Raw genomic sequence first — 24,416 nt, 5'->3', positions numbered from 1 at the left:
GAAAAAAGGGAGACTCCGCTTGGAGTAACCCTTGCTTACATTGTTTTTAAAAGAAGCCAAGATGAACAGAGCTGGGATCAGGAAAGACTTTGCTACCTACCCCGGTGTCATCCTGGGGACGGATAAGAATGGCGTATTTTTGAATGTGCTTGATGCAAATGTAGCTGTGAAGTGTACAACTAGGGCACAACTGCTGCCACTGAAGGGGTGGGTGTGTGTGGGGCCCAATTTTTGGAAAAAAGGGAGACTCCGCTTGGAGTAACCCTTGCTTACATTGTTTTTAAAAGAAGCCAAGATGAACAGAGCTGGGATCAGGAAAGACTTTGCTACCTACCCCGGTGTCATCCTGGGGACGGATAAGAATGGCGTATTTTTGAATGTGCTTGATGCAAATGTAGCTGTGAAGTGTACAACTAGGGCACAACTGCTGCCACTGAAGGGGTGGGTGTGTGTGGGGCCCAATTTTTGGAAAAAAGGGAGACTCCGCTTGGAGTAACCCTTGATTGCTGTGTTTTTTATAAATGATCCAAGCTGCACAGAGCTGGGATCAGGAAAGACTTAGCTACCTACCCTGGTGTCATCCTGGGGACGGTTAATTATGGCGTATTTTTGAATGTGCTTGATGCAAATCTAGCTGTGAAGTGTGCAACTGGGGCACAAGTGCTGCCACTGAAGGGGTGGGTGTGTGTGTGGCCCAATTTTTGGAAAAAAGGGAGACTCCGCTTGGAGTCACCTTGCGGTGTTTTACATGATTTTAGAAGGGCGTGCCATGCCTATATCTGTGTGTCCTCCTCTTTTTCCTTGTCCAGCTGTTTTGTTTTCGCATGAGTATATGTCCTTGTCACTTTCCAATGTGTTTGAGTTGTTTGTCACCTTTAGGACACCTTTGAGGGTGTTTTCTAGGTGTTTTTCTGTGTTTGTGATTGCCTGCCATTGTTTCCTATGCAGTTCGAGTTCGGTTCGTCGAACGTTCGACGAACCGAACTCGAACGGGAGGTCCGTTCGGCGAACCAACCTCGAGCCGAACCGCGACCGGTTCGCTCATCTCTAGTAATGAGGCTAATGAGCAAGTCGGGAAGAAGAATAAGAGGCTGCGAGAGCAGTGTGACAGCTGTATCACGCTGGTGATTGGTAAGTATAAAGCGCTTGGAGAGAGAGAGAGAGAGAAAGAGAGAGATAGAGGAGAGAGATAGAGAGAGAGACACAGACACCCTAAAATCACTCCAGCATTGATTTTGTCATTCTGGAACTAAGTGTGTGAGCTGCATTTTTGTTGACAAAACTGCGGATAAAACGTATGGAAAACGCAAACAATTTGTATCCATGCGTTTTTCATCCCCTCATTGATTTCAATGGGGGATAAAGTTAACAAAAACGCAAGAAGAATGAACACGCTGCTTCTTTTCTGTCACAAAATGTTTGTTGTCAATAAAACTACAGACAAATTAACTGCAATGTGCGCACAGCAAATCCGACTTTTCATAGACTTTGCTGGGAAGTCAAAAGTGAGAAAGTTCTGACAACAAAACTGCACCAAAAAAGTGACAAAAAATGCAGTGTACACATATAGCCTAGCAGTGTAAATTTCGTGTGCCTACTAAATAATTCAACACACAGCCATTAATGTCTAAACCAATGGCAAGAAAAGTGAGTACACCCCTAAGTGAAAATGGCCAAATTGTGTCCAATTAGCCTTTTCCCTCCCAGGTGTCACGTAACTCATCAGTGTTACAAAGTCTCATGTGTGAATGGGGAGCAGGTGTGTTACATTTGGTGTTATCTCTTACACACTCTCTCATACTGGTCACTGGAAGTTCAACATGGCTACTCATGGCAAAGAATTCTCTAAGGGTACTTTCACACTTGCGTTATTTTCCTTCAGTCACAATCCGCCCTTTTGGAAAACAGCGGAATCAGTTAACAGATTCAGCTGTTTCCCATAGACTTGTATGGATGACGGATTGTGCCAAAAGGACCTGGATTGCTTCCGCTGGGTGATGCTTCCGCCCAGCGGGAGGAACGCAGCATGTAACGTTTTCTTGAGCAGCAGAATCCTTAGGATTTCACTACGCATGCTCTCTCTGGCTCCCTGCACCCTTAACCAAGATAAATATCGGGAAACCAAGCAAAGTGCTTTACCCGATATTTACCCTGGCCACATGTGCAAGGAGCCCGACACTTCCCTGCTCGGCTCCGCCCCCTCCTGAACTCCACTCCGCATGTATATATATACACACACACACACTCACCTGTCCTAAGCACCATGGCCCCGCTCGGCTCCACCCACTCCACACTCCGCCCCCGCACACATTCTCGGCGGCTGAGCGATCAGCTGATCACCCAGCGCTGGGAGCGATCAGCTGATCACCAGGCGCTGGGAGTGATCAGTTTACCCCCTGTGCTGGGAGCGATCAGCTGATCACCCGGAGCTGGGAGCGATCAGCTGATCAACCGGCGACCGGCTGCTGTCAGCGATCAGCTGACCGTTCACAGTAGTCTGCCGCCGGTAAACTGTAAAAAAAAAATCAAAACGGATTCCGTTGTTTTGCAGCATCCGTTGCATCCATTGTGCCACTATATGCAACACATCCGTTGCATCCATCACACAACACAATGCAATGGATGCCACTCAACGCAAGTGTGAAACTAGCCTAAGGAAGAAAGTGTCAGATCTTCAGTGTTGTCCCATGAAAAATATAATAAAATATTTACAACAAAGTGAGGGATGTACTCACTTGTGTTATATGTTATAGGTCTGCATAGCTGAATCAGTAATATTTTGTTCTTTATTGGACTTAAGGGGAATCTATCATCAGCTACTTGCTCCCCATCTGAAAGCATCATGTTGTAGGGATATAGATCCTGAGGTGTATCATTTTTGGGCTAATTGCTGCAGTTTTGATAAAATCAATTTTTTACCTTCTGAACTACCAGAAATCTGAATGGTTAGCTCTATATAACCCCGCCCATACCACCTATTGAAAGTATTTTCTGCATGCTGTGCATAGACAGAACGCTATCAATCAGTGGTGGGTACAAGGTTAAACAGAACTACAAGGTTAAATGGAGAACTACATGGCAGCAGGTTTACTAGTCCTCTAATGATAATCTCCTGCTCAAAAAAGTGATTTTATAAAAACTGCTGCAAGCAGCCAAGTAAGTGGCACATCCATGGAATTAAAAGGAATCTGTCACCAGGTTTTTGCCACCTAATCTGAGAGCAGCATAACAAAGGGGGAAGAGACCCTGTTTCCAGCAGTGTTTCACTTACTGAGCTGTTTAGTGTAGTTTTGATAAAATCACTGTTTAATCAGCAGTAGATTATCATTAGATGACTATTTGGTGTGCTGCAGGTAGTCCAGAATATTCATGAGTTCTGCATAACTGCTAGATCTGCAGCAGAGAAAACATTGATTATATCAAAATGACCGCAAACAGCTCAGTAAGTGACACATCACTGGAATCAGGGTTTCTGTCTCTACATTATGCTGCTCTCAGATTAGGTGAAAACAAACCTGGTGAGAGAATATCTTTAAATTTAATCATGTTTTCTTTCAATTTCATGTAATAAAAAAGTCACCCTCACACTTGAAAGAGAGATATTTTTTTTACACTATTTATTTTAAATAATTCACCTTAAAAAATACAGAGTGTAAGATGAACTGATAAAACATGTTATATTTATTGCACAATGAGAACCAAAAATACAAATAAACTATGGTGGAATTGCTATTTTTTTTATTTGTATGTCTGAAAAAAATGTAAAAATTAACCAATAAATTATATATATCCCAAAATTATTTCAATAATAACTTCAACTGCTTCACTACAAAATAAAAAAGTTGAATTGTGGCTCATGGAATTAACTTTTTTTTCCACAAAGTCGTGCAACAACACTAACTTATCTAATATATAAAGCTGAGTATCTGTGCGTGTGCGTGTGCGTGTGTGTGTATGTATGTATGTATGTGTGTATGTATGTATGTCCAGGATTGGCATCTGCACCATCACAGCTACAGCCACAAAATTTTGCACACTCACACGTCTGGACCCCGAGAGCGTCATAGGCTATGTTGTGAGGCAAAATGTTAACCCTGTGCATTCCAATTTGCCAATCAATTTTGCCCCTATCTACATAATGGGGAAAAGTGAAACGAAAAGTGTTGCAGGCAAATTGACAGCTGTCAGATGTGAACAAGGGGGACTTAAAGAATGAGAGCGATGGCGCCAAAGAGTATATACCGTACAGTTGCTACATGTTTTTAGTCTATAGACTCGCAAACTGATAACATAAAATGAAATAACATTATCCATAATAGTCAATGCAAGGAGAACTTATATTCCACTAATTTATTGTCCATTATCATGCTTTGGGGTCTTATCAGTTTGCGTTCACACATCCCTACTAATATGTAAAAAATAGGAAAAGTCCTTCTACTCGACTCACTGCTCATCTCTCCTGTCTATTCACTCTCACTTTCACCCATCCGGTCCAAAGCACATCTTCTGATCCCCACCACTCATGCTGAAATCCCCAGGACTCTAATCATGAGCTTGTGCTTTTAACTCTTACAAGCCCTGGGAAGGTTCTATGCAAGGACGTAATTGGTCTCAACATCATGATGTGCGCTGTGGCTTTGTGTGAGTGGCCTGAAGATTTCAGCACTCATGAATTGGATCAGAAAAAGCGACAAGGATTGGACAGGTAACAGTAAAATGAGTATAATAATTTTTTATATTTTAGATTCTTTTGATGGCTTTTATACTCCAAAAAATGGCATTTAATAGATTTTGTTGATTCTGTGCAAAAGCAAATTACAAAAAAATAGTATTTTGACAAATGTTAAGATTGTATAATGAAAGTAGACTTCAATCTCACTTGAATTTTCTTATTTTTAATAGTTTCACATAAAATTACATAAAAAAAGTCTTTGTTAAATAGTTAATGCCCCTGCTTAATACTTGATCGTCATTGCGTTGCTCAGGTACGGTCGGTACTCGGCTGAGTATTGTGGGTGCTCGGTGTGTCGTACGTGAAGTTGGCTCCCTTTACCAAATGATGAGAGCAGGCACACCAGTTAGAGCTACTTGCAGTCTCTGAATGGCACTCACTGGGGTAAAAACCTGTTCGGATGCAGTGTTAAAAACCCCCCAAAAAAAACAAAAAACAAAAAAAACAGCCTAACCTAGACTGGAAATGTTTTGTTTATGGCTGGCTGTATGTGGGTGGGGAGCCGGGCTACCCAATAACTGACTTCCTGTACACTCATTACTCGAGTCGAGCCCATCAATCTCCAACCTGCTTAACTCCAGTAAAGAGCACTCAAGCATTTTAGTGCTCGCTCATCACGGTAAATAATATAATGAAAAAGCTTTTTATACTAAAACTGAAATTCCTATTTAACTGCATTTATGCCTTTAATTAAGTTACTTAGCCGCAGCACCATAATCACAGGAGCGGATTTGCGGCATGGCTGACACTAGACAGCTTATTTGTATAAGAGATGAGCTTTGCTAAAAATGATATTTAAAATAAAGACAAATGTAATTAAATTATGTAAAACCAGTAAGAAAATCCTAATTACAATGTAAGTTTTGATGCCATATAAAAGTGTAATAATAAACAAATGTTACAGTTCATCAATAATGATGATTATACCAGTCCATTACAGGAGATCATCAGCTGCCATCTGCCAGATTCCGGGTGGCACACGCCATTCCTTGTGTGCTATGTGAGCAAGGACTTTTTTTTTCATTCTGATGCTTAAGCTTTGCCTTATTTACATGCAGAACCTGATAATGGTCAGAGGAACTTCCTTACCATCTGTATTTCATAACCAGCTGTTGGATTTAGTATTCTCGCTACTCAAGGACTGAAATTATAAAGTATTATTTGTCACTGGTATAATTCCCTCTAGAACTGATGGACTGCATATTTATGAGTAGTTGCTTGCTACATACCACGGCTTTCATGCGTTAGTACTTCAGTGCTTGGATTCTGGAGAGACGGCATAAACTGGGGTTGAATGACCACGTGGTTTACATGCTCCATGTAATTGGAATTATGTAATATGTTGACCTAGATAATAGAAGAAAAGACAACATGTAAAATATGTAGGATGCATATAAAATACAGAATTAGTTTTTAATGTAAGTGGATGGAGCACTGGTAGATTATTTGCCAGTTCACATAATACATTACAAATCACATCTTTAATCTAATATTTCATATTTTGTTGTAATAATAAATTTACATATTATGCTCTAGAATGTCTCAAGGGAATCATTTATTTAATACACTTCCAGTGGCTAAAAACCCTTATCGTAAGGTTTCCTTCACACGGTCGTGTCTCCGGTACATGTTGTTACAACATGGACTCTGTCAGTGCCCACTGCCTAGAATGGGTTAATTTTCTTAAAATCAGCCAGACTTGATGATATCTTGTTTATAAACAGGGGATAAGCCTCTCATTGTTTCTACAAGACTCTTAGGAGTCTAGTGTTAAAGCTATTGTTGATTCATGTACAGTCATATGAAAATGTTTGGGCACCCCCTATTAATGTTAACCTTTTTTCTCTACAACAATTTGGGTTTTTGCAACACCTATTTCAGTTTCATATATCTAATAACTGATGGACTCAATAATATTTCTAGATTGAAATGAGGTTTATTGTACTAACAGAAAATGTGCAATCCGCATTTAAACAAAATTTGACCGGTGCAAAAGTATGGGCACCTCAACATAAAAGTGACAATATTTTGTAGATCCTCCTTTTGCAAAAATAACAGCCTCTAGTCGCTTCCTGTAGCTTTTAATGAGTTCCTAGATCCTGGATGAAGGTATACTTGACAATTCCTGTTTACAAAACAAGTCCAGTTCAGTTAAGTTTGATGGTCGCTGAGCATGGACAGCTGTTTCAAATCATCCCACAGATGTTCAATGATATTCAGGTCTGGGGACTGGGATGGCCATTCCAGAACATTGTAATTGTTCCTCTGAATGAATGCCTGAGTAGATTTGGAGCGGTGTTTTGGATCATTGTCTTGCTGAAATATCCATCCCCTGCGTAACTTCAACTTTGTCACTGATTCTTGAACATTATTGTCAAAAAAATCTGCTGATACTGAGTTGAATCCATGCGATCCTCAACTTTAACAAGATTCCCGGTGCCGGCATTGGCCACACAGCCCCAAAGCATGATGGAACCTCCACCAAATTTTACTGTGGGTAGCAAGTGCTTTTCTTGGAATGCCGTGTTTTTTTGCCTCCATGCTTAACGCCTTTTTGTATGACCAAGCAACTCAATCTTTGTTTCATCAGTCCACAGGACCTTCTTCCAAAATGTAACTGGCTTGCCCAAATATGCTTTTGAATACCTCAGGCGACTAAGTTTGTGGCGTGCTTGCAGAAACGGCTTCTTTCGCATCACTCTCCCATACAGCTTCTCCTTGTGCAAAGTGCGCTGTATTGTTGACCGATGCACATTGACACCATCTGCGGCAAGATGAAGCTGCAGGTCTTTGGAGGTGGTCTGTGGATTGTCCTTGACTGTTCTCACCATTCTTCTTCTCTGCCGTTCTGATATTTTTCTTGGCCTGCCACTTCTGGGCTTAACAAGAACTGTACCTGTGTTCTTCCATTTCCTTACTATGTTCCTCACAGTGGAAACTGACAGTTTAAATCTCTGAGACAACTTCTTGTATCCTTCCCCTGAACACCTATGTTGAATAATTTTTGTTTTCAGATCATTTGAGAGTTGTTTTGAGGAGCCCATGATGCCACTCTTCATAGGAGATTCAAATAGGAGAACAACTTGCAAGTGGCCACCTTAAATACCTTTTCTCATGATTGGATACACCTGCCTATGAAGTTCAAAGCTCAATGAGGTTACAAAACCAATTTAGTGCTTTAGTCAGTCAGTAAAAAGTAGTTAGGAGTGTTCGAATCAAGAAATTGATAAGGGTGCCCATACTTTTGCACCGGTCAAATTTTGTTTAAATGTGGATTGCACATTTTCTGTTAGTACAATAAACCTCATTTCAATCTAGAAATATTACTGAGTCCATCAGTTATTAGATATATGAAATTGAAATAGCTGTTGCAAAAACCCAAATTGTTATAAAGAAAAAAGGTTAACATTAATAGGGGTGCCCAAACTTTTTCATATGACTGTAATTGCCTTGGCCAGTGAAGGACAGAAACCCAGACAAATCAATTATGTGAATCTCCCATTGTATCACTAGATGCGATGTAACTTAGCTGTCTCTCCCTCTTCTCTGCAATGCTACCATTATTACTAGGGATGTTTTGTATTCGGCTTGAAATCTAGCCAATAAGAGCCCAGTCTTATCCACCAGTCGTGAAGACCACAATGGTCTGAATGGAGAGCTCAGGGGTATAAGAAGGAGGACTGTCCATTGCCCGGGTGTCTCTTGCTACATGCTACCAATTTAGGACATGCGGATCCGATTGGCAAGCCATAACCAAACCTGGATTATAATACTATATGGACTTCAGCATCAAATGCAAGGATTCGACTGAGATATCAAGGACTACCTAAGGAAGGAATCCAGCTTGGGACAATCCCGTCAGTTGAATACAGGCTTTGCAGCTCTCAGACAGCTTCCTAAGTCTGGCGTTATTCCATTCCCAGTGGGTGCCCGCCGAAAGCGAGGTGCTGCTGGTTTAAAGGAAGTAGCCCTGGAAACTCTGAGGCACGGACATTCTAATCCCTGGTGAGCCAGCAGAAGGATGAGAAACTGTTGCTGGTTACATTCTGTGGTTTTGCTGGTTAAGTGCTATGTGCTGTTAATTGTTTGGCGATCCAATAAAGTCTTAATATTGTGATTCCCTGATCCTGTGTTGTCTCTGTTCCACCCATGGTTAAGGAGGTCGGGCGTTCAGTTGAGATGAGCCCTGGGCCATGCTGTCTTTCTAAAGGCGGCCGGGCAAGTGGACGAGAGCACCCACTGACCCCCGTGTCTCCACACATGTGATATCCATTTTCACATGTACCAGAGACACTGACACACGTAGACCCATTCAAATTAATGGCTTTGCGCACACCTGCGTGTTTTCTCATAGACCATGTGTCTTTGTGGAGCATAGTGTGTCTGTGTGCTCCAGTCGTAGACATTTTCTTTTTTCTCCGGTAGCATTAATGTCACTTAGCCCGCACACTGATGTGCTACGTGTGACATTAGTGTGACACGTACCAGAGAAAATATGTGTATATGAAATAAATTGCTTTTCTATAGTCACCTGTCTCCACTGCTGATGTCTCCAGCACTGCTGTCCTTTGCTTCCGACCCCCACCCGTTATGTTCATTGCATATTCACTGCACCAAGGACCCAGAAACAGCAGCAGTGCCAGACACAGCAGCACCATGGACAGGTAAGTTTAGAAATTCATCATGTCAACGTGCTATGCGGATGTCACATGGCTAGCACACTGATAGCACACGCTGAACACACACAAAGACACATGCACACACTTAGGCACCTACACCACGGACTGTGCAAAATGTGTTTGTTTTGCACAGACATGTGAAAGAGGCCTAATATAGTGTCATTTTAGAAATAGCAAGGGGAAGTCCTGCAAAGTTTTCTTTTGATGTGTCACAGATATGTATCAGAAAATCCCATTGGTAAAGTCTGTGATCTGTACATCTTAGTTTCCAGAATGAAAAATATCTGACACAACATTTTTAGTTAGTAATTATATAGCCAGTATTAAGAATGTGTTGCGTTATCAAAAATGTTTCTTTGAAGGTGAAAAAGTAGTCGAAAGTTACTTTGGCTAGATGTCTAACTTCCTTGCAATAAGATGTCCACTGCTTGTTGTCAAGACAGATACTTCTATACTTCCAGACAAGCCGGACAGATTATGGGAGGTGGCATATGTCCTTACAAACCTTCTCTCTCTACTGGCTGTTATATGGACAGTGTGTAACAAACCCATTGAAGAGAGAGCCAAGGACCTGTTAGGTGCGAAACGGCCGTTGTCCGATGTGCGAAATGCATCTATTTGCCTACCCACTGTGATTTTATGAAAATTCACAAAATAAAGTAATCAGTTTTGTATTCTATGTTGGGTGCAACTCTTTTTTCCTTTATTTCTTTAGTGTGGAACATATTGTGGACTCTCCTATGACAGTGTGAGCACTGCCACTACGGCTTATTTTAATCCAGGGAATCCACTGGATTAAAACTCTTGTTTTTTCGCTTGTCTACTATCTCTCCCACTTGCATGTCCCTTTCCAGAATGTTTCTCATATTACATCAGTAATGTAAATTCAAGCAGTGTGGTGTGGGAACTAAGGGAAAGGAAGTCAGGTGTATAATCTCAGCCAGTACAGTATATGCCCTCTGCTTTCAAGAGAACTGCAAATAGGGCTACCAGAAGAAAAAGCAGATGGGGCAGACATAAAAAAAGTGACGTTCTAAAAAGAGGATGAAGCGGACAGTTGGCATGTATTTCCAAAAAATAACAGGTACATTATAATACATTTTTTATCTTATTGGCCTGCAATTCACAGAGAGCGGTTTGGGCCCTTTTAGAATTGTGGACCCCTTCACCCATAGGTGAAGTGTTAAGGTGCGCATACATATTAAATAATTATCAACCAAAAGCTCATTTAGCAAACAGCTACTTCTCCCAATCACTTACACACGTGAATGGGCTGAGAATGTCAGTGTTTCCAATGGGGAGAGGTGATAAAGCCACTGCCAGTTCTGACTTATTTCTTGGGAACAAAAATAGTTTGGACATTGAAACTCAACATGTTGATTCTCGTTTTAAAAACATGGCATGTACAGTGAGTTGGGGTAAGATGTGCTCAGTCTATCAAGATTAATGTGCCTTTTAATGAATTTGGTGCACTTTTCAGCTGCAACTTACCACCGCAAGAATTAGGCTTTAGTTAGCGACTACTGTACATTTTTGTCATAATTTACACCATTTTTGTGTTGCAAATTGTGATGACTTTAGTGGAGTCAAGCTTGGTATTGCCCCCAAACAGAAAAGCTCCTCCCACTTTTAATTAAAAACGTCTGTGGAGCTGGCCAGACCTGGCATAGAAGTGCAAACATTGTGGTTATTACAGTAAATCACTAGTTGCACAAAAACCTTGTGACATTTTAAGCAGTTTTAAAGTAGAATTCTGGAGAAAGCATTTTGATGAACTAGATCCATATTCATTAATTTTTGGTGCATTTATTCGGTGGATTGACTGTGTGGACACTGATCCTTTAGGCAATTAGACAGTGGTCAAATGAGTGATGGTCAGACAGACTATTCCAGATTTTCTCCTACTACAAAAAAATAAAGAATTCATGTAAAATGTATTATAAGTTTTAAAATATTAACTAACCCCAAAGGAAATAACTACTAGCTGATTCAGAAGCTATAGGGCTGTGGAAAGAAAAGTCTACACAATCTATAAAACAGTCATACCTCAAGATTGAAATCATTACTTGTGTAACGTCCATTTAATTCAGAACACTTGACTTTAAATTTTCGACCGAAGATAGAAGCAGAATCCCAATGACGATAGCGCACTTGACGTAAAACCTCTTCATAATTTTTCATTGTGTCTATACCTGAAAAATTTAGTAATGAAAGGTCAAAGAATAGAAAAAGGTGAAATGCCAAGATTTATGAATAAAGTTACAACAAACACAGGGTATCTGATCTATGGATTATGAAAAGATATTAAAACTCTTCTGTCTGGACCTCCATGTTCCTACACTGTGCAATATACAGTATGTTCATACGTACATTCACTATGTGAAAAATATTTTATATGTTATAGCGGTTTGCTTCCATCTGAAAATAATACAATACACATATTATCACACCTACACACCATAAATGGAATAGCCTTTAGTCGAGTTGGTGGCGTCGAGATGTTTTCCTTGCAGCACACTGCGATCTAGCTCCAAACATTCCTGGTTAGTGTTCAGTTCATCACCGGTGATTAAGATATCACAAAAATCCAAATGGTGTAAAGTTTCTGTCATTACCACTGCACCTAAGGTTAAAAATGAAACACATTAACAGTTAGTGACATATGGAAATGACAAAAATACAAATTTTAAATTATATTAAGCATGCATTTGATTTATAAAAAGAATACAAATTCTATGCAGATGTTGCACAATACTTCTACAGATGACCACTACTTTGAAAAGACCAACCATAATCTTTCTTTAGTGGTTATTACAATTTGAATGTACAGCATATTTGCTTTTTTTTTAGAGGATCACCACTTAAAAAAAAATTAGGTGTCTTCAAGAGTTGTCAGCGTACATAATTCTGTATAGGCCTTACACACCGTGACACGGATCCTGTTTGACAGGCTGTATTGCTCCTAAGGGTGTATGCACTGGCGGCCACAGGTAAGCTGTAGTTCGTCATTCCCAATGTGTCACACATAGCGATGTGTGCTGTCTTGGGAATGACGAACAACCTGTGTCCTCAACAATCAACGATTTTTTGAAAATGAATGACGTGTCAACGATCAATGATAAGGTGAGTATTTTTGATCGTTAACGGCCGTTCGTTGGTGTCACACGCAACGACGTCGCTAACGATGCCGGATGTGCGTCACGGAATCCGTGACCCCACCGATATATACGTCGTTGCGTGTAACAGGGCCTTTAGGAATTCTCTTGCAGCCTATTTATGAAATCATATAAAATGGAATCTTGATATGGCTGAACAAATGAGACTTTAGTAAAATAATTTAGGTATCCATTAAACAACATTGCAACCTTCTGGAGATCGAAAAGTTTGTATGTCTTTAATATGGACTGTAATATACCATAAAAAGGAATTATAGGGGACCCATCACCTCCAGAAACTTTACATACCCACAGATTTAGAGATAATCTGCAGATAAATTACATTTAAATCCTGTCTAGCCAAATTACTCGAGCAGCTACTACAGGGAGACAAAGTTTTATGGTAATTTCCCCACAGCCACACTCTTCCAACCATTGGAGAGGTGACGGAAGTGGTTACATTCACTGCACACAGTGGACACACTGTAATCAGTACCCTGCACTTTAATTGACAGCCTACTCTGCACACACATTTTGCAAAACAGGCTGTCAATTAAAGTGTTGTTAGTACAGATGAGTGATCCTGCAAATGATCGGATCGGTTGAAGATCGCCGATCTTGCCTGAGATCACCAATTGGATCGTCGAAGCTAGCCAATTTGATCGTCGATCCTAGCCGAAGCCATTAAATTCAATGGGAGACAAAAGTGATGTGTGTAAAATGGTGTAGGGGGCTGTAAAAGAAAAAAAAGAAAAAAAGGGTTGAAGCAGTACATACTTATCGAGTATTCCACAGCTGCAGCGCTACTGCTGGTCCCATAATTATCTCTTATGCATATTCACTGCTTTGCCTACCCACCAGCAGCTCTGATTGTCTACCGTTAGACCACACCCCCACCCTCTGAGACAGCATCAGTGATTGGTTGGAATCACACATGCTGTCAGTATCATTATAATGGTGAAAAAATAAATAAATAAAACAATTGGCGTGCGTTCCCCCTCTATTAATACCAGCACAGATAGCGCATGTGGCTACTGGCTGCAGTCCCCAGAAGTGCGCTTATAGTGGCTGTGTATCAAAATAAGAGGAACCACATGTGGCTTTATTTCTTTCTTTAAATAATGAAATAATTAAAAAAAAAAATGTGCGGTCCCCCCAATTTTGATACCCAGCCATGATAAAGCCCAATAGCTGGGGCTGTTATTCTCTGGTTGGGGAGACACATACTTACTGAGCAACCCCCTCAGCCTAAAAATAGCAGGTTTCAGCTGTCCAGGATTGGTGCATCCATTAGATGCAACACTCTCACCACTGCATACCATTTTTTAAATAAATTATTTATTTATTTAAATAAAAAAGCTGCATGTGGTTCCTCTTATTTTGATACACAGCCACGATAAGGCTGGGGGCTGCAGCCTTTAGCCATATGCTTTATCTCTGCTGGTATCAATACAAGGGAGACCCTCTGCCAATTGTTTTAATTTATTTATTTACCACCATTGTAAGGACACAGCCTTTGTGATTCCAACCAATCACAGATGCTGTCTCAGACAGTGGGGGCGGGATCTGAGTGCAGGCAATCAGAGATGCTGATGACTCAGGGAAAGCAGTGAATATGTATGAGATATAATTATGGGACCCAGAAGGAGCTCTGCAGCAGCAAGATACTTGGTAAGTGTCACGCTCCCCGGGTCCCGACGTCGTTTCTCACTCACCGCTCCTGTCCCCGGGTCCCCTGCCCCCAGCCACACGTCCTCCTCGGCACTGCTCTCTGCTCTGGCCTCCGGCACCCGGGCGTCACGCATGTGCATTAGGGCGCGCGCGCGGTCACTGACTTCCTCTTAAAGGCCCTGCACTCCCTAACCGGATATTGCATCAGTCAGGGTCAGGTATATTAGGAGCTCCCTGCCTGGAGGGCGTCGCCTGTTCGTCGAGTTCTGCAAGCTAGAAGTCCAGGTTCCCTTGTGTCTTTCTCATACTAAAGACCTTGTCTCTTCCGTAGAGCCTGCTCTGCCTCCGTAACCGGTCCCTGAATCCAGTCTTGCCAAGAGGTTCTCCGGTGTCCGTCGGCGGGGAATCTAACCACCGTTTCGGCAGCCTGTGCCTGCCTGGTATCTCCGACTTCACCCAGCTGCCTTCCATCACACCCAGCTAACCCGGATCCCGCCTGAAATTCCTAACCGTCACCCATACTGGACTTCCGTAATTATCTCTGAGGACTCTGTGGCTAAAAAGACTCTGTTTTACCCGTTCCCTGTGGGACGCTAACCCGGTTCCGCTAGTACTCCGGCTACCGTGTACCTAGGCCCTCTGGTGGGGTGACGGGACAGTGCCTGTATAGGGGTTAGCTCCAGGTTGCCTCACTGGGGGAGTCCGGTACACGGCCCAGAGGATCCACTATCACCCGGACCTAACAGTAAGAAAGTACCGCTTTACCCCTTTTGCTTCCTTTTTTACAGTGGCTATTCACAGCCATGCCAATGCTTGAAATAGCTGTGATGGGCAGGGAGAGGATGGTTTTTGCCATCCACTCATTTAATAATCCTCAGCAAGATTGCCGATTTTTGCGGTAAATGATAAGATGTCCGATCCCGATCCGATCTGTCCAAAGATCATGCGATTTTAACATTTGCCGATCAGGGTCACTCATCTCTATTGATGAGAGAATACAGCTTGATCATTGAATTATGAGTGGTGTTTGCATCTACTCTCTGCACTTCCAAAATGGGTGGAAGGGAGCCAATACATCGAGAATAAAACCTTATTTTCTCCCGTAGATGCTGCTCCAGTTATCTGGCTAAACAGAACTAAAATGTTGTTTACAGCAGATTACCCCTATATCTGCAGGTAAACAGTTCTATATGTGACAGATTCCCTTTAAAGAGTTGTTAATTTTGCATCTATTAACCCCTTAATGACTAATGCGGTCTATAGCAGGTCATGAGCAGATGTCAGTTCCTGCATCACAATGTACACTATGCACCATGTATTTTATCTGTTACTGTGTGAAAACGCATAGTAACAGATCCATGCCAGCAGCAGTAACCAACAGCAGACTGGCATGGCCAGAGATGCGGGAACCCATTATAGCGGTCCCCACTCTCTGCTATAATCGGTTAGTTAATCTGACTGAGCAATCAAAGCATGATCGCACGGTAGGTGTTGAAATATATCAGCACCTCCCGCATGACCAACGTAGAAGCTTGACTCAGCTGACAGCCAAGCATCTGCAGTAACAGCAAGGCCTGATCCCTACGCCATCCCTGGCTGATTATCCCTCCAGATGCCGCGATTTATAGCGATTGCATATTTTAGACGGTTGTGAGATGAAGGGCTTTCTCTCGCAACCCCTTTGGTACCCCTGCAACAAAATCCAAAGAAGCTAAAGAAGTACAGTCATGGCACCCAGAGGGCAAACACAGCCATAAGCAGTGTTTAACAGACATTCTGTCAGTGTAAAAAAACACCAACTCATCCCGTAAAAAAACAAGATCTTATGATTCCTTCATCAGAAGTATAGAGACATAGCAGCTCTCAAAACAGGGTGACGCATTTTTTTAATGCACTTTTTTAGTGTGTAATAGCAGCCAAATATAAATCTGGTATCACTGTAATCGCACTGACCCAAAGGATATAGCTGTCTAATCACTTATACCTCACAGTGAATAGCATAAAAATAATTGTTTATTCTGCTTTCACAAGATAGCAGTAAGGCTCGGCTCACTTTCATCCTGCACTCTACGCTCAGCGCTTATATCAGGGTTTCCTTGTAAATCTCTGAACTACATGATTCAGATGGAACCCCAGACAGAAGATTCCTTATAATGAGGCAGCTGGCAACACTTTGAAGGTTCTCTGGCCTATGATCCAGCCATGTCCATCTTTTGCATGCTCGACCATCTCTTTTGCACATATTTTAAAAGGCAGATACCGCAGAACATAAGCCACACAGAGTCCACAGTATCTCTAGTGACTCATGAACCCCTTCACGACCATGGACGGATCTATCCGTCATGGAGCGTGTCACGTTAAGTCCCGCCCCCTGCCGCAGGCAGGATGTGGTGATCCACGCACATATCAGCTGTTTTCAATAGCTGGCATGTGTGCCTGCATGTTACGAGTGGAATTGCATTCCAACCGTAACATAAACCCCTTACATCTCATTGCCAAAGTCTGGCAGCGAGATGTATATACGTGCGGTCATGATTTTAACTTACCGCCGCCCCCACCGGAAGTCACGTGAGTGATCACGTGACTTTCGGTGGTTGCCATGGTAGCACAGGGTCATGTGATGACGCCTGCAGCTATGACGAGTCACTTTCGTTTTCACTCGGCCCGGAGGCCAGTAAACCAGGAAGTGACCGTATCTGCCGTTTACAGCTGTATAATTGTGATCATCAGATAGTGCAGCGCAACTAGTAAAATAAAAAAAAAGTTAAAAAAAGTTTTAAAAAATAAAAAAATAAAAAAAAACTAAAAGTTCAAATCACCCCCCTTTCACCCCATTGAAAATTAAAGGGTTAAAAAAAAAATATATACACATATATGGTATCGCCGCGTTTAAAAATGCTCGATATATCAAAATATAAAATCAATTAATCTGATTGGTAAACGGTGTAGTGGCAAAAAATTCCAAATGCCAAAATTACATTTTTTGGTCGCCGTAAGTTTTACGCAAAATGCAATAACAGGTAATCAAAACGTAGCATCTGCGCAATAATGGTACCATTAGAAACATCAGCTCGAGACGCAAAAAATAAGCTGTCATTGAGCCATAGATCCCAAAAAATGAGAACACTACGGGTTTCGGAAAATGGCGCAAAACGTATGCCACTTTTATTGGACAAGCTTGTGAATTTTTTTAACTCCTTAGATACAAGTAAACCTATACATGTTTGGTGTCTACAAACTCGTACCAACCTCAGGCATCATACCCATACATCAGTTTTACCATATAGTGAACACGGTGAATAAAACATCCCAAAAACTATTGTGCCATCTCACTTTTTTTTGCAGTTTTTCCACACTTGGAATTTTTTTGCTGTTTTCTAGTACACCATATGGTAAAATGTATGGTTTCATTTAAAAGTACAACTTGTCCCGCAAAAAACAAGCTCTCATATGGCAAGATTGACAGAAAAATAAAAAAGTTACGGCTCTCGGAAGAAGGGGAGCAAAAAATAAAAACGCAAAAATGGAAAAGGCTCTGAGGCTGAAGGGGTTAAGGAATGGACCCATAGGAGGTTTCATCCGAATCATGTATTTTGTAGATTTATACAGAAACCCTGACTTAAATGCTCAGTGTAGAGCACAGGATAAATGTCAACTGATTCAAAGTGTTCTGTACCCCAAAATGCTACCAATATAAGCTGCTACATAACCCACAAAAACATGCCCCACTCAGGTTCATCCTGTCCTCATAAAAATATAAGAAGTTTCCATATTACTGGTAACACAAAGGCTCTGGAAAAGCCCTATGGCTCCCCACCCCCCAAAAGAAATTCAGGGAAATCTGCACTCCCAAATACATATGTCCCCCCTTTTGGGCCCCACAGTTAGCATCCACATAGCTCCTGTAGTGAGGACAGCCCACTTAAGTTACGAGTTGCAGGTCTCCAGAAACTCAAACTGGGCACAATGTATGGGCACTACAATGTACTGGGCATTATAATGGAACATTTCCATTTTCACTCAGCAACATCTATTGAGTCTTGTTTTTGGGAAACAGCCATGGAGTAAAAACCATCACTACACCCCGTATATGAATTCCCAGAGGAGTATAATTTCCAAATTGTGGTCACGTAAGTGAGGTATCTGCTTTTCTGGCACTTAGGTATTTTGGCTACGGAGTCTGCAAACTGTTCTGGAAAACTCTGCTATCCAAAAGTCAAATAATGCTCCATCCTTCCCAAGTCTCACCGTGTGGCCAAATGATACTGTCCAGTCATATATGGGGTATTAACAAAAAAGAGACAATTGCACTCTGAAGTGCTAAGATATGTGTAATAATGAATATAGGAGTATGGACATGCAATGCTGCTCTGAAAAACATAAACATTGAGATACTTAGTACACAAAATTGACCAGTTTTATCTGAGACCAACAGCCAATGCCAAGGAAACTTCTTATTGTTGGGTCCCTGCCTCTCTTTGGGTTATAAAACCCTCTCCAATTTATGGGCGGACAGAAACATTCATATAAATAATTACATTCCCCTAAAACTGAAGAGTTGGAGTCCTCAATCAAAGGGCATGACCCTATAATATAAGAAAAAGACTGATGGCGCTTCAGTCATGGCACTTCACTTCAATATCCCACTTTATATGGGGTACTGTCACGTTCATGAGAATTTATGTAAAAATTTTGAAGCAATTTTTACCTATTTGCCCTTGTAAAAATGTAAAGTCTGAGGCGAACACCACATTTCAGTGGTAAAAATGTAATTATTTTTTCTTACCGTGCAATGGTATAATATTTTGAGAAACATATGTAGTGTTAATAGAAGATTTCATTAAGACGGCTTAAGGACCACGTTGGGCCAGAAACACATTACCTACCCCTGTCTTCCACTGGTTATATAATTTTTAACCACTTACCTTCTTGCTTTTATGCCTTTTTCTGCTAAATAAATTCAAATTATTTTTTTTTACAGATATGTGGTACTATTTCTACTTTTGAGTTAAACCCAAGCATTTGTCAATGCTAATTTAAATTACTTTGTGTATTTTGTGTAATTTTTGGGGGTTGTTCCATTAATCAACTGGAAAGTGTACTATGGCTTACCTAAAAAGTTATGAGGCTTAATTAAAAAATAAAACTCTTACTTTTACCAGAGCTCTTCTCCAGTCTTTTCTCTATTTTGGTGACTGTGCTGATGATCTTAATATCTGGAAATAAAATCACACCATTTGCATTTTCGAATTCAGATGCGGGACGAGCAAAGTGATCCATTCCAGTGACTGTGATCCTAGGTTCATTAGCCTGGAGAATGACAACATATGCCTCTATGTCTGGGATGGTTATGCAAACATCTTCACCGAAGCATCTGGAATTCAGAAAAATAAATTGATAAAGGATATAGCATGAGGCAGAAGTTTTGGATAAATATATTTTTATATTGCTAATATATAACAGTAACAGATCATTTTCAGACAGTACATCCAGTGCCTACTGCAGGGAATTCTCCAGGCTTATGGGCAAGGTTCGATTTTGGCATATGCAATTAAATGCTGTACAATGGCATATTTAGACCGTGCAAAAAAATGTTTACTCTTTCGAATCCAAAGAGTTTACAGAGCTTTTCCAGGATATTTACCAAATGTAAACTGTACATGACCCCACTTAATTGTAAAGTCCTGCAGAGTATGTTGGTACTGTATAAATAAAATGATTTATTATTAACTGGAAACATAGTGTTAACATACAATAGTTAATGCAGAACTTCGGTACTATTAATTGTACTAAAACGTTATACATTTAAACATTGTGTGTAAAAGTGAAACAACAAAATATAGAAATGTTATTCAGAGTTAAAACATAAATATAAAGAATAAAAATAAAATAATTTGCACTTAAAGGGGTACTCCGAGAACTGTGATAAAAATAAAGTACATTTAAATATTAAAAATTTTACTAAATACTTTTATTTAGCAAATATGTTGCAAAAAGGTAGTATTTAGCAGAGCTTGGCGAACCTCAGCTGCGAGGCTTTGGGTTCAGGGCTCGAAAAATGCTGCAAAAATTTCCATGGTAAGTATCGCGCTGTGCTTATGTCTGAGTGATTGCCTGCATTGTGCGTGCTGCTGGAAGCGTTCATTCATGGCAAATTAGGCTTTCATTCAGCATACTGAGGTGTTTTATTCACAGAGAATTAATTAAAAAAAAAACATCACCCACCTCCGGAAGTGTTTTGCTTTAAACCCATAGCAAAACACTTCTGGAGCAAAGTGGGCGGTCTATTTTGTTCTTTCTTAATTCTCTGTGAACAAAACAGCTCAGTATGCTGAATGAAAACCTAATTTGTGATGAACAAACACTTCCAGCAGCACACACAATGCAAGTAATCACTCAGACACAAGCACAGCACAATACTCACCATGGGGATTTTTACATCATTTTCCGAGCCTGAGCCTTGAGCCTGAGGTTCACTCATCTCTAATCTTTAGTTACTGCACTATCTAGATTTGAAATATGCTAGGTCCCTTCAGTTTCCCAGCTGTTCTACGTCTTAGGACGGGCTGCACAAAGACATCTGCTGGATACAGATATTGGGTGAGGGAAGCATCCAGTCAGGTATCGTGAACGCAGATTCGTCTGTTCACCAAACATTAAAGGACGAGGAGGAGCAGAGTGCAGACCAAAGCAGAATTCTATTGTTTTAAGCAGTTTATAGAATTTATTTAGGCTTAAGCTTTGCAGGGACTTCAACCGCAACAAAAGGCACATAGCTAAAGATTCTTGTATATTGCTGCTGCACCGCAGCAAAGTGTTTTTTGATCTAAAAGCTACTGTAACAATCAACCTATTTGGTCCTTTAATAGCTGAGAATTTGAAATTACACCAAGTAATCATATACAGAAAAATACTTTTTATCATACCCTAATTACTTTCTCTTTATTAAATATCAAGAAGACATACAGATTAAAAAAACTTACATATGATAAAAAAGACAGATAAAGGACCCAATGGTAGAATGTCGAATAATTTACACATCTAAGATATATTTTTTATCAAAGTCACATAAAGAGTATTGGCCCCTCATGTAAGGAAAGACCAATAGAAGAGTTCAGAGTAAAAAATAAACTCCTAACAAGGGGTTGTACAATGAAATCCTACATAATAGAGTGCTCAGTGAAAATCAGTCCTGCATGGGAAAGGGTAAAAAGATATAGATGTCACTATACATTTAGTAAACATCCAAATATAGATATCACAACCAAAAATTAGAAGTGTTTGGATATCAAATTCCAATTTAGAGGAGAGGTGTGCCTAAAGGATAGTGTGCAGGATCCAAATGCAGAGTATACATACTTGTCTTGTAAATCTAACAGTAAAATGGAGAGCTCAAAGTTAAGTAAAAATTATAATCTCCCTAATTTTGAGCAAAGAATAGTGCCAGATTTATGAGTGTTGTGAAAAGTAAAGGGTAGAAAATACGTATGCACCACAGTTAAACATGGAATGTATAGAAAGGACATAAACAATGAATCAGTGTTACCATTCAGCATGAACCACGAGAAGCCATCTGACATGCTTTTCGTTTGCCTTCTTCAGAGGGCAAGATATATATATATATATATATATATATATATATATATGAGAGAGAGATATTGATACAAGATACATATTGGACATGTAAATTACTTGTTATTATACAACCAGGTTTTATTCGCATCACGTCCTTTTTCTATAGTTGTTATAACTTTTTTGCCTCTATGCCTTTTGATATTTAATAAAAAGAAAGTAATGTATCAGATTACAAGCTATTGTAACAGCACACTACAAGTCAAAAAGTAAAGGCCCCTTTACACACTGCAACATCGCTAGCGATATCGCTGTAACGTCACTGGTTTTGTGACGTAATAGCGACCTCCTCAGTGACATTGCAGTGTGTGACACACATCAGCGACCTGGCCCCCGCTGTGAGGTCGCTGATCGCTACAAGTCGTTCAGGACTATTCTTTGGTCCTTTGTTTCTCTCTGCGCCGCATGTATCGGTGTGTTTGACACTGTTACAACAACATCGTTAGCGACCCAGCCCATAGGCGTGCTAGTGTTCCCTTTCCAGCGAGGTCATTCTGCAGGTCCGAATCGCTGCTGCGTCGTTGGCCAGATCTGTCTGTTTGACAGCTCACCAGCTACTGTTAGAGACTTTCCAGCGATCCCAGCAAGGTCGAGATCGCTGGTGAGATCGCTAGAAAGTCTCAGTGTGTAAAGGGGCCTGAAGGATCATTTAGATTTTTTGTGATTTGCTTATCTGGGTACTTTGTGTGTTGCAATGCAACACCATTGTTTTCAGTATGCCCTCACATAGCACACATAGCAGCAACATACAGCAATCCTTATTACAGCCACAGACGCTTCATAGCCCCAGCCGTAACAGAAGGCTAGGGTTCTATATGTAAGTGGTCTATCTTTAGGATGAACAATCATTTTTTGATCTCTGTTTTCTTATTCTCAGGATAAATTTCCAGTGTTTGCAAGACGTTGGCCAACCTCTAGCATCCTCACTGATCAGCACAATAAAAGATCCATTTATTATTTACATGTGCATAGTAGTTTGTACAATGGCCGACTATGTCTGTTACTGCAGTACATCTTATTATCTTGAATAGGAACCCGTGAGCACAGTGGGCCCTTTATTGTGGTAACCAGTCTTGAAGTCAGATCACTGATCAAATATTGATGACCTGTTCTATAACTAAACCACTAATCCATAGGAAATCCCTGTAATATATGTGGGGGAACGAAAATCACAAAATGAAGACTTTCCCTGAACTAGGCATTTTTCCTTTTTCTGTAGTATATTTTACTTTATTGAGAGGTTTGTTTGTTAATCTGTCAATGTCACATAAGGTCAATGTCCAATGATAGGAAATTGCTCCTGAGCTTTGTGTAAAACTACATTAAGACGATGTCTCTGAACTCACATTGATATTTGACCACTCAGTATTCATAATTGCTCAACATGGTTACTTCAAAGCTGATTGCTGCCAGGGTTAATCTTTAGCACAATCAATATGTAAATAGCTAACGGGCATTTAATTAATATTTCAGCAGCAAGCCTACTGCAAGTTAATTAGATGGCTCTACGTTTAATTGTTATCACCACTAACATATGGTTCTCCACAGTAATATATATCTACAATAACCAGCTTACAGTAATAGAGATATCTTGTTAAAAGTCAATCAAGCACATGTACAAAGTCAGATTTGCGTGGGTATTGCAAGATCAACGTGTTCCGTAGAAGAGAACAGCACTTCAGCCTACAGCTGAACCCTTTCGGCCGTGGCCAATTTTCACTTTTGAACTTTCAATTTTATTCTTCCTTCTAATGATCTAAGATTATTAACTTTATTTTATTCATCTACATAGCCATAATCCCTTTTACTCCCTCTATGGAATCCAAACCTGCAATCAAATGACCATTTGTGCTATGTAATAAAATACAGTTGTGCTCAAATGTTTACATACCCTGGCAGATTTTTTGCTTTCTTGGTCTTTTTTCAGAGAATATGAACTATAACACAATCTTTTTTTTTTCCACTCATGGTTAGTGGTTGGGTGAAGCCATTTATTGTCAAACTACTGTGTTTTCTCTTTTTAAATCATAATGACAACCAAAAACATCCAAATGACCTTGATCAAAAGTTCACATACCCCAGTTCTTAATACCATGTATTGCCCCCTCTAACATAAATGAGAGCTTGAAGTCTTTTGTGGTAGTTGTGGATGAGGCTCTTTATATTCTCAGATGGTAAAGCTGCCCATGCTTCTTGGCAAAAAGCCTCCAGTTCCTGTATATTCCTGGGCTTTCTTGCATGAACTGTGCGCTTGCGTTCTCCCCAGAGTGGCTCAATGATATTGAGGTCAGGAGACTGAGATGGCCACTCCAGAACTTTCACTTTTTTCTGCTGTAGCCAATGACAGGTCGACTTGGCCTTGTTTTTTGGATCATTGTCATGTTGGAACGTCCAAGTACGTCTCCTGCGCAGCTTCTGTGCTGATGAATGAAAATTTGCCTCCAGTATATGCTGATATCATGCTACATTCATCTTTCCTTCAACTTTGACCAAGTTTCCTGTGTCTTTGTAGCTTACATATCCCCACATCATCAGCGATCCACTGCC

General features: G+C 40.5%; 1 protein-coding gene across 1 annotated transcript in view; it reads right to left on the bottom strand.

The window, feature by feature from the left end:
• CLSTN2 (calsyntenin 2) overlaps positions 1–24,416 on the bottom strand; it is a 1,533,789-nt gene that overhangs the window by 38,722 nt on the left and 1,470,651 nt on the right. Inside the window, exons 12-15 of the mRNA XM_075338625.1 lie at positions 19,391–19,611; positions 11,870–12,034; positions 11,458–11,603; positions 5,962–6,079 (exon numbers count right to left, since the gene is read on the bottom strand). Of these exons, the coding sequence (XP_075194740.1) occupies positions 5,962–6,079; positions 11,458–11,603; positions 11,870–12,034; positions 19,391–19,611 (650 nt within the window). The remainder of the gene's footprint in view (positions 1–5,961; positions 6,080–11,457; positions 11,604–11,869; positions 12,035–19,390; positions 19,612–24,416) is intronic.

This window comes from Anomaloglossus baeobatrachus, chromosome 3, assembly GCF_048569485.1.
Source record: "Anomaloglossus baeobatrachus isolate aAnoBae1 chromosome 3, aAnoBae1.hap1, whole genome shotgun sequence".
NCBI lineage: Eukaryota > Metazoa > Chordata > Amphibia > Anura > Aromobatidae > Anomaloglossus > Anomaloglossus baeobatrachus.
Note: the sequence above shows the minus strand (reverse complement) of the source record. Positions and strands in the feature narration are given on the sequence as shown.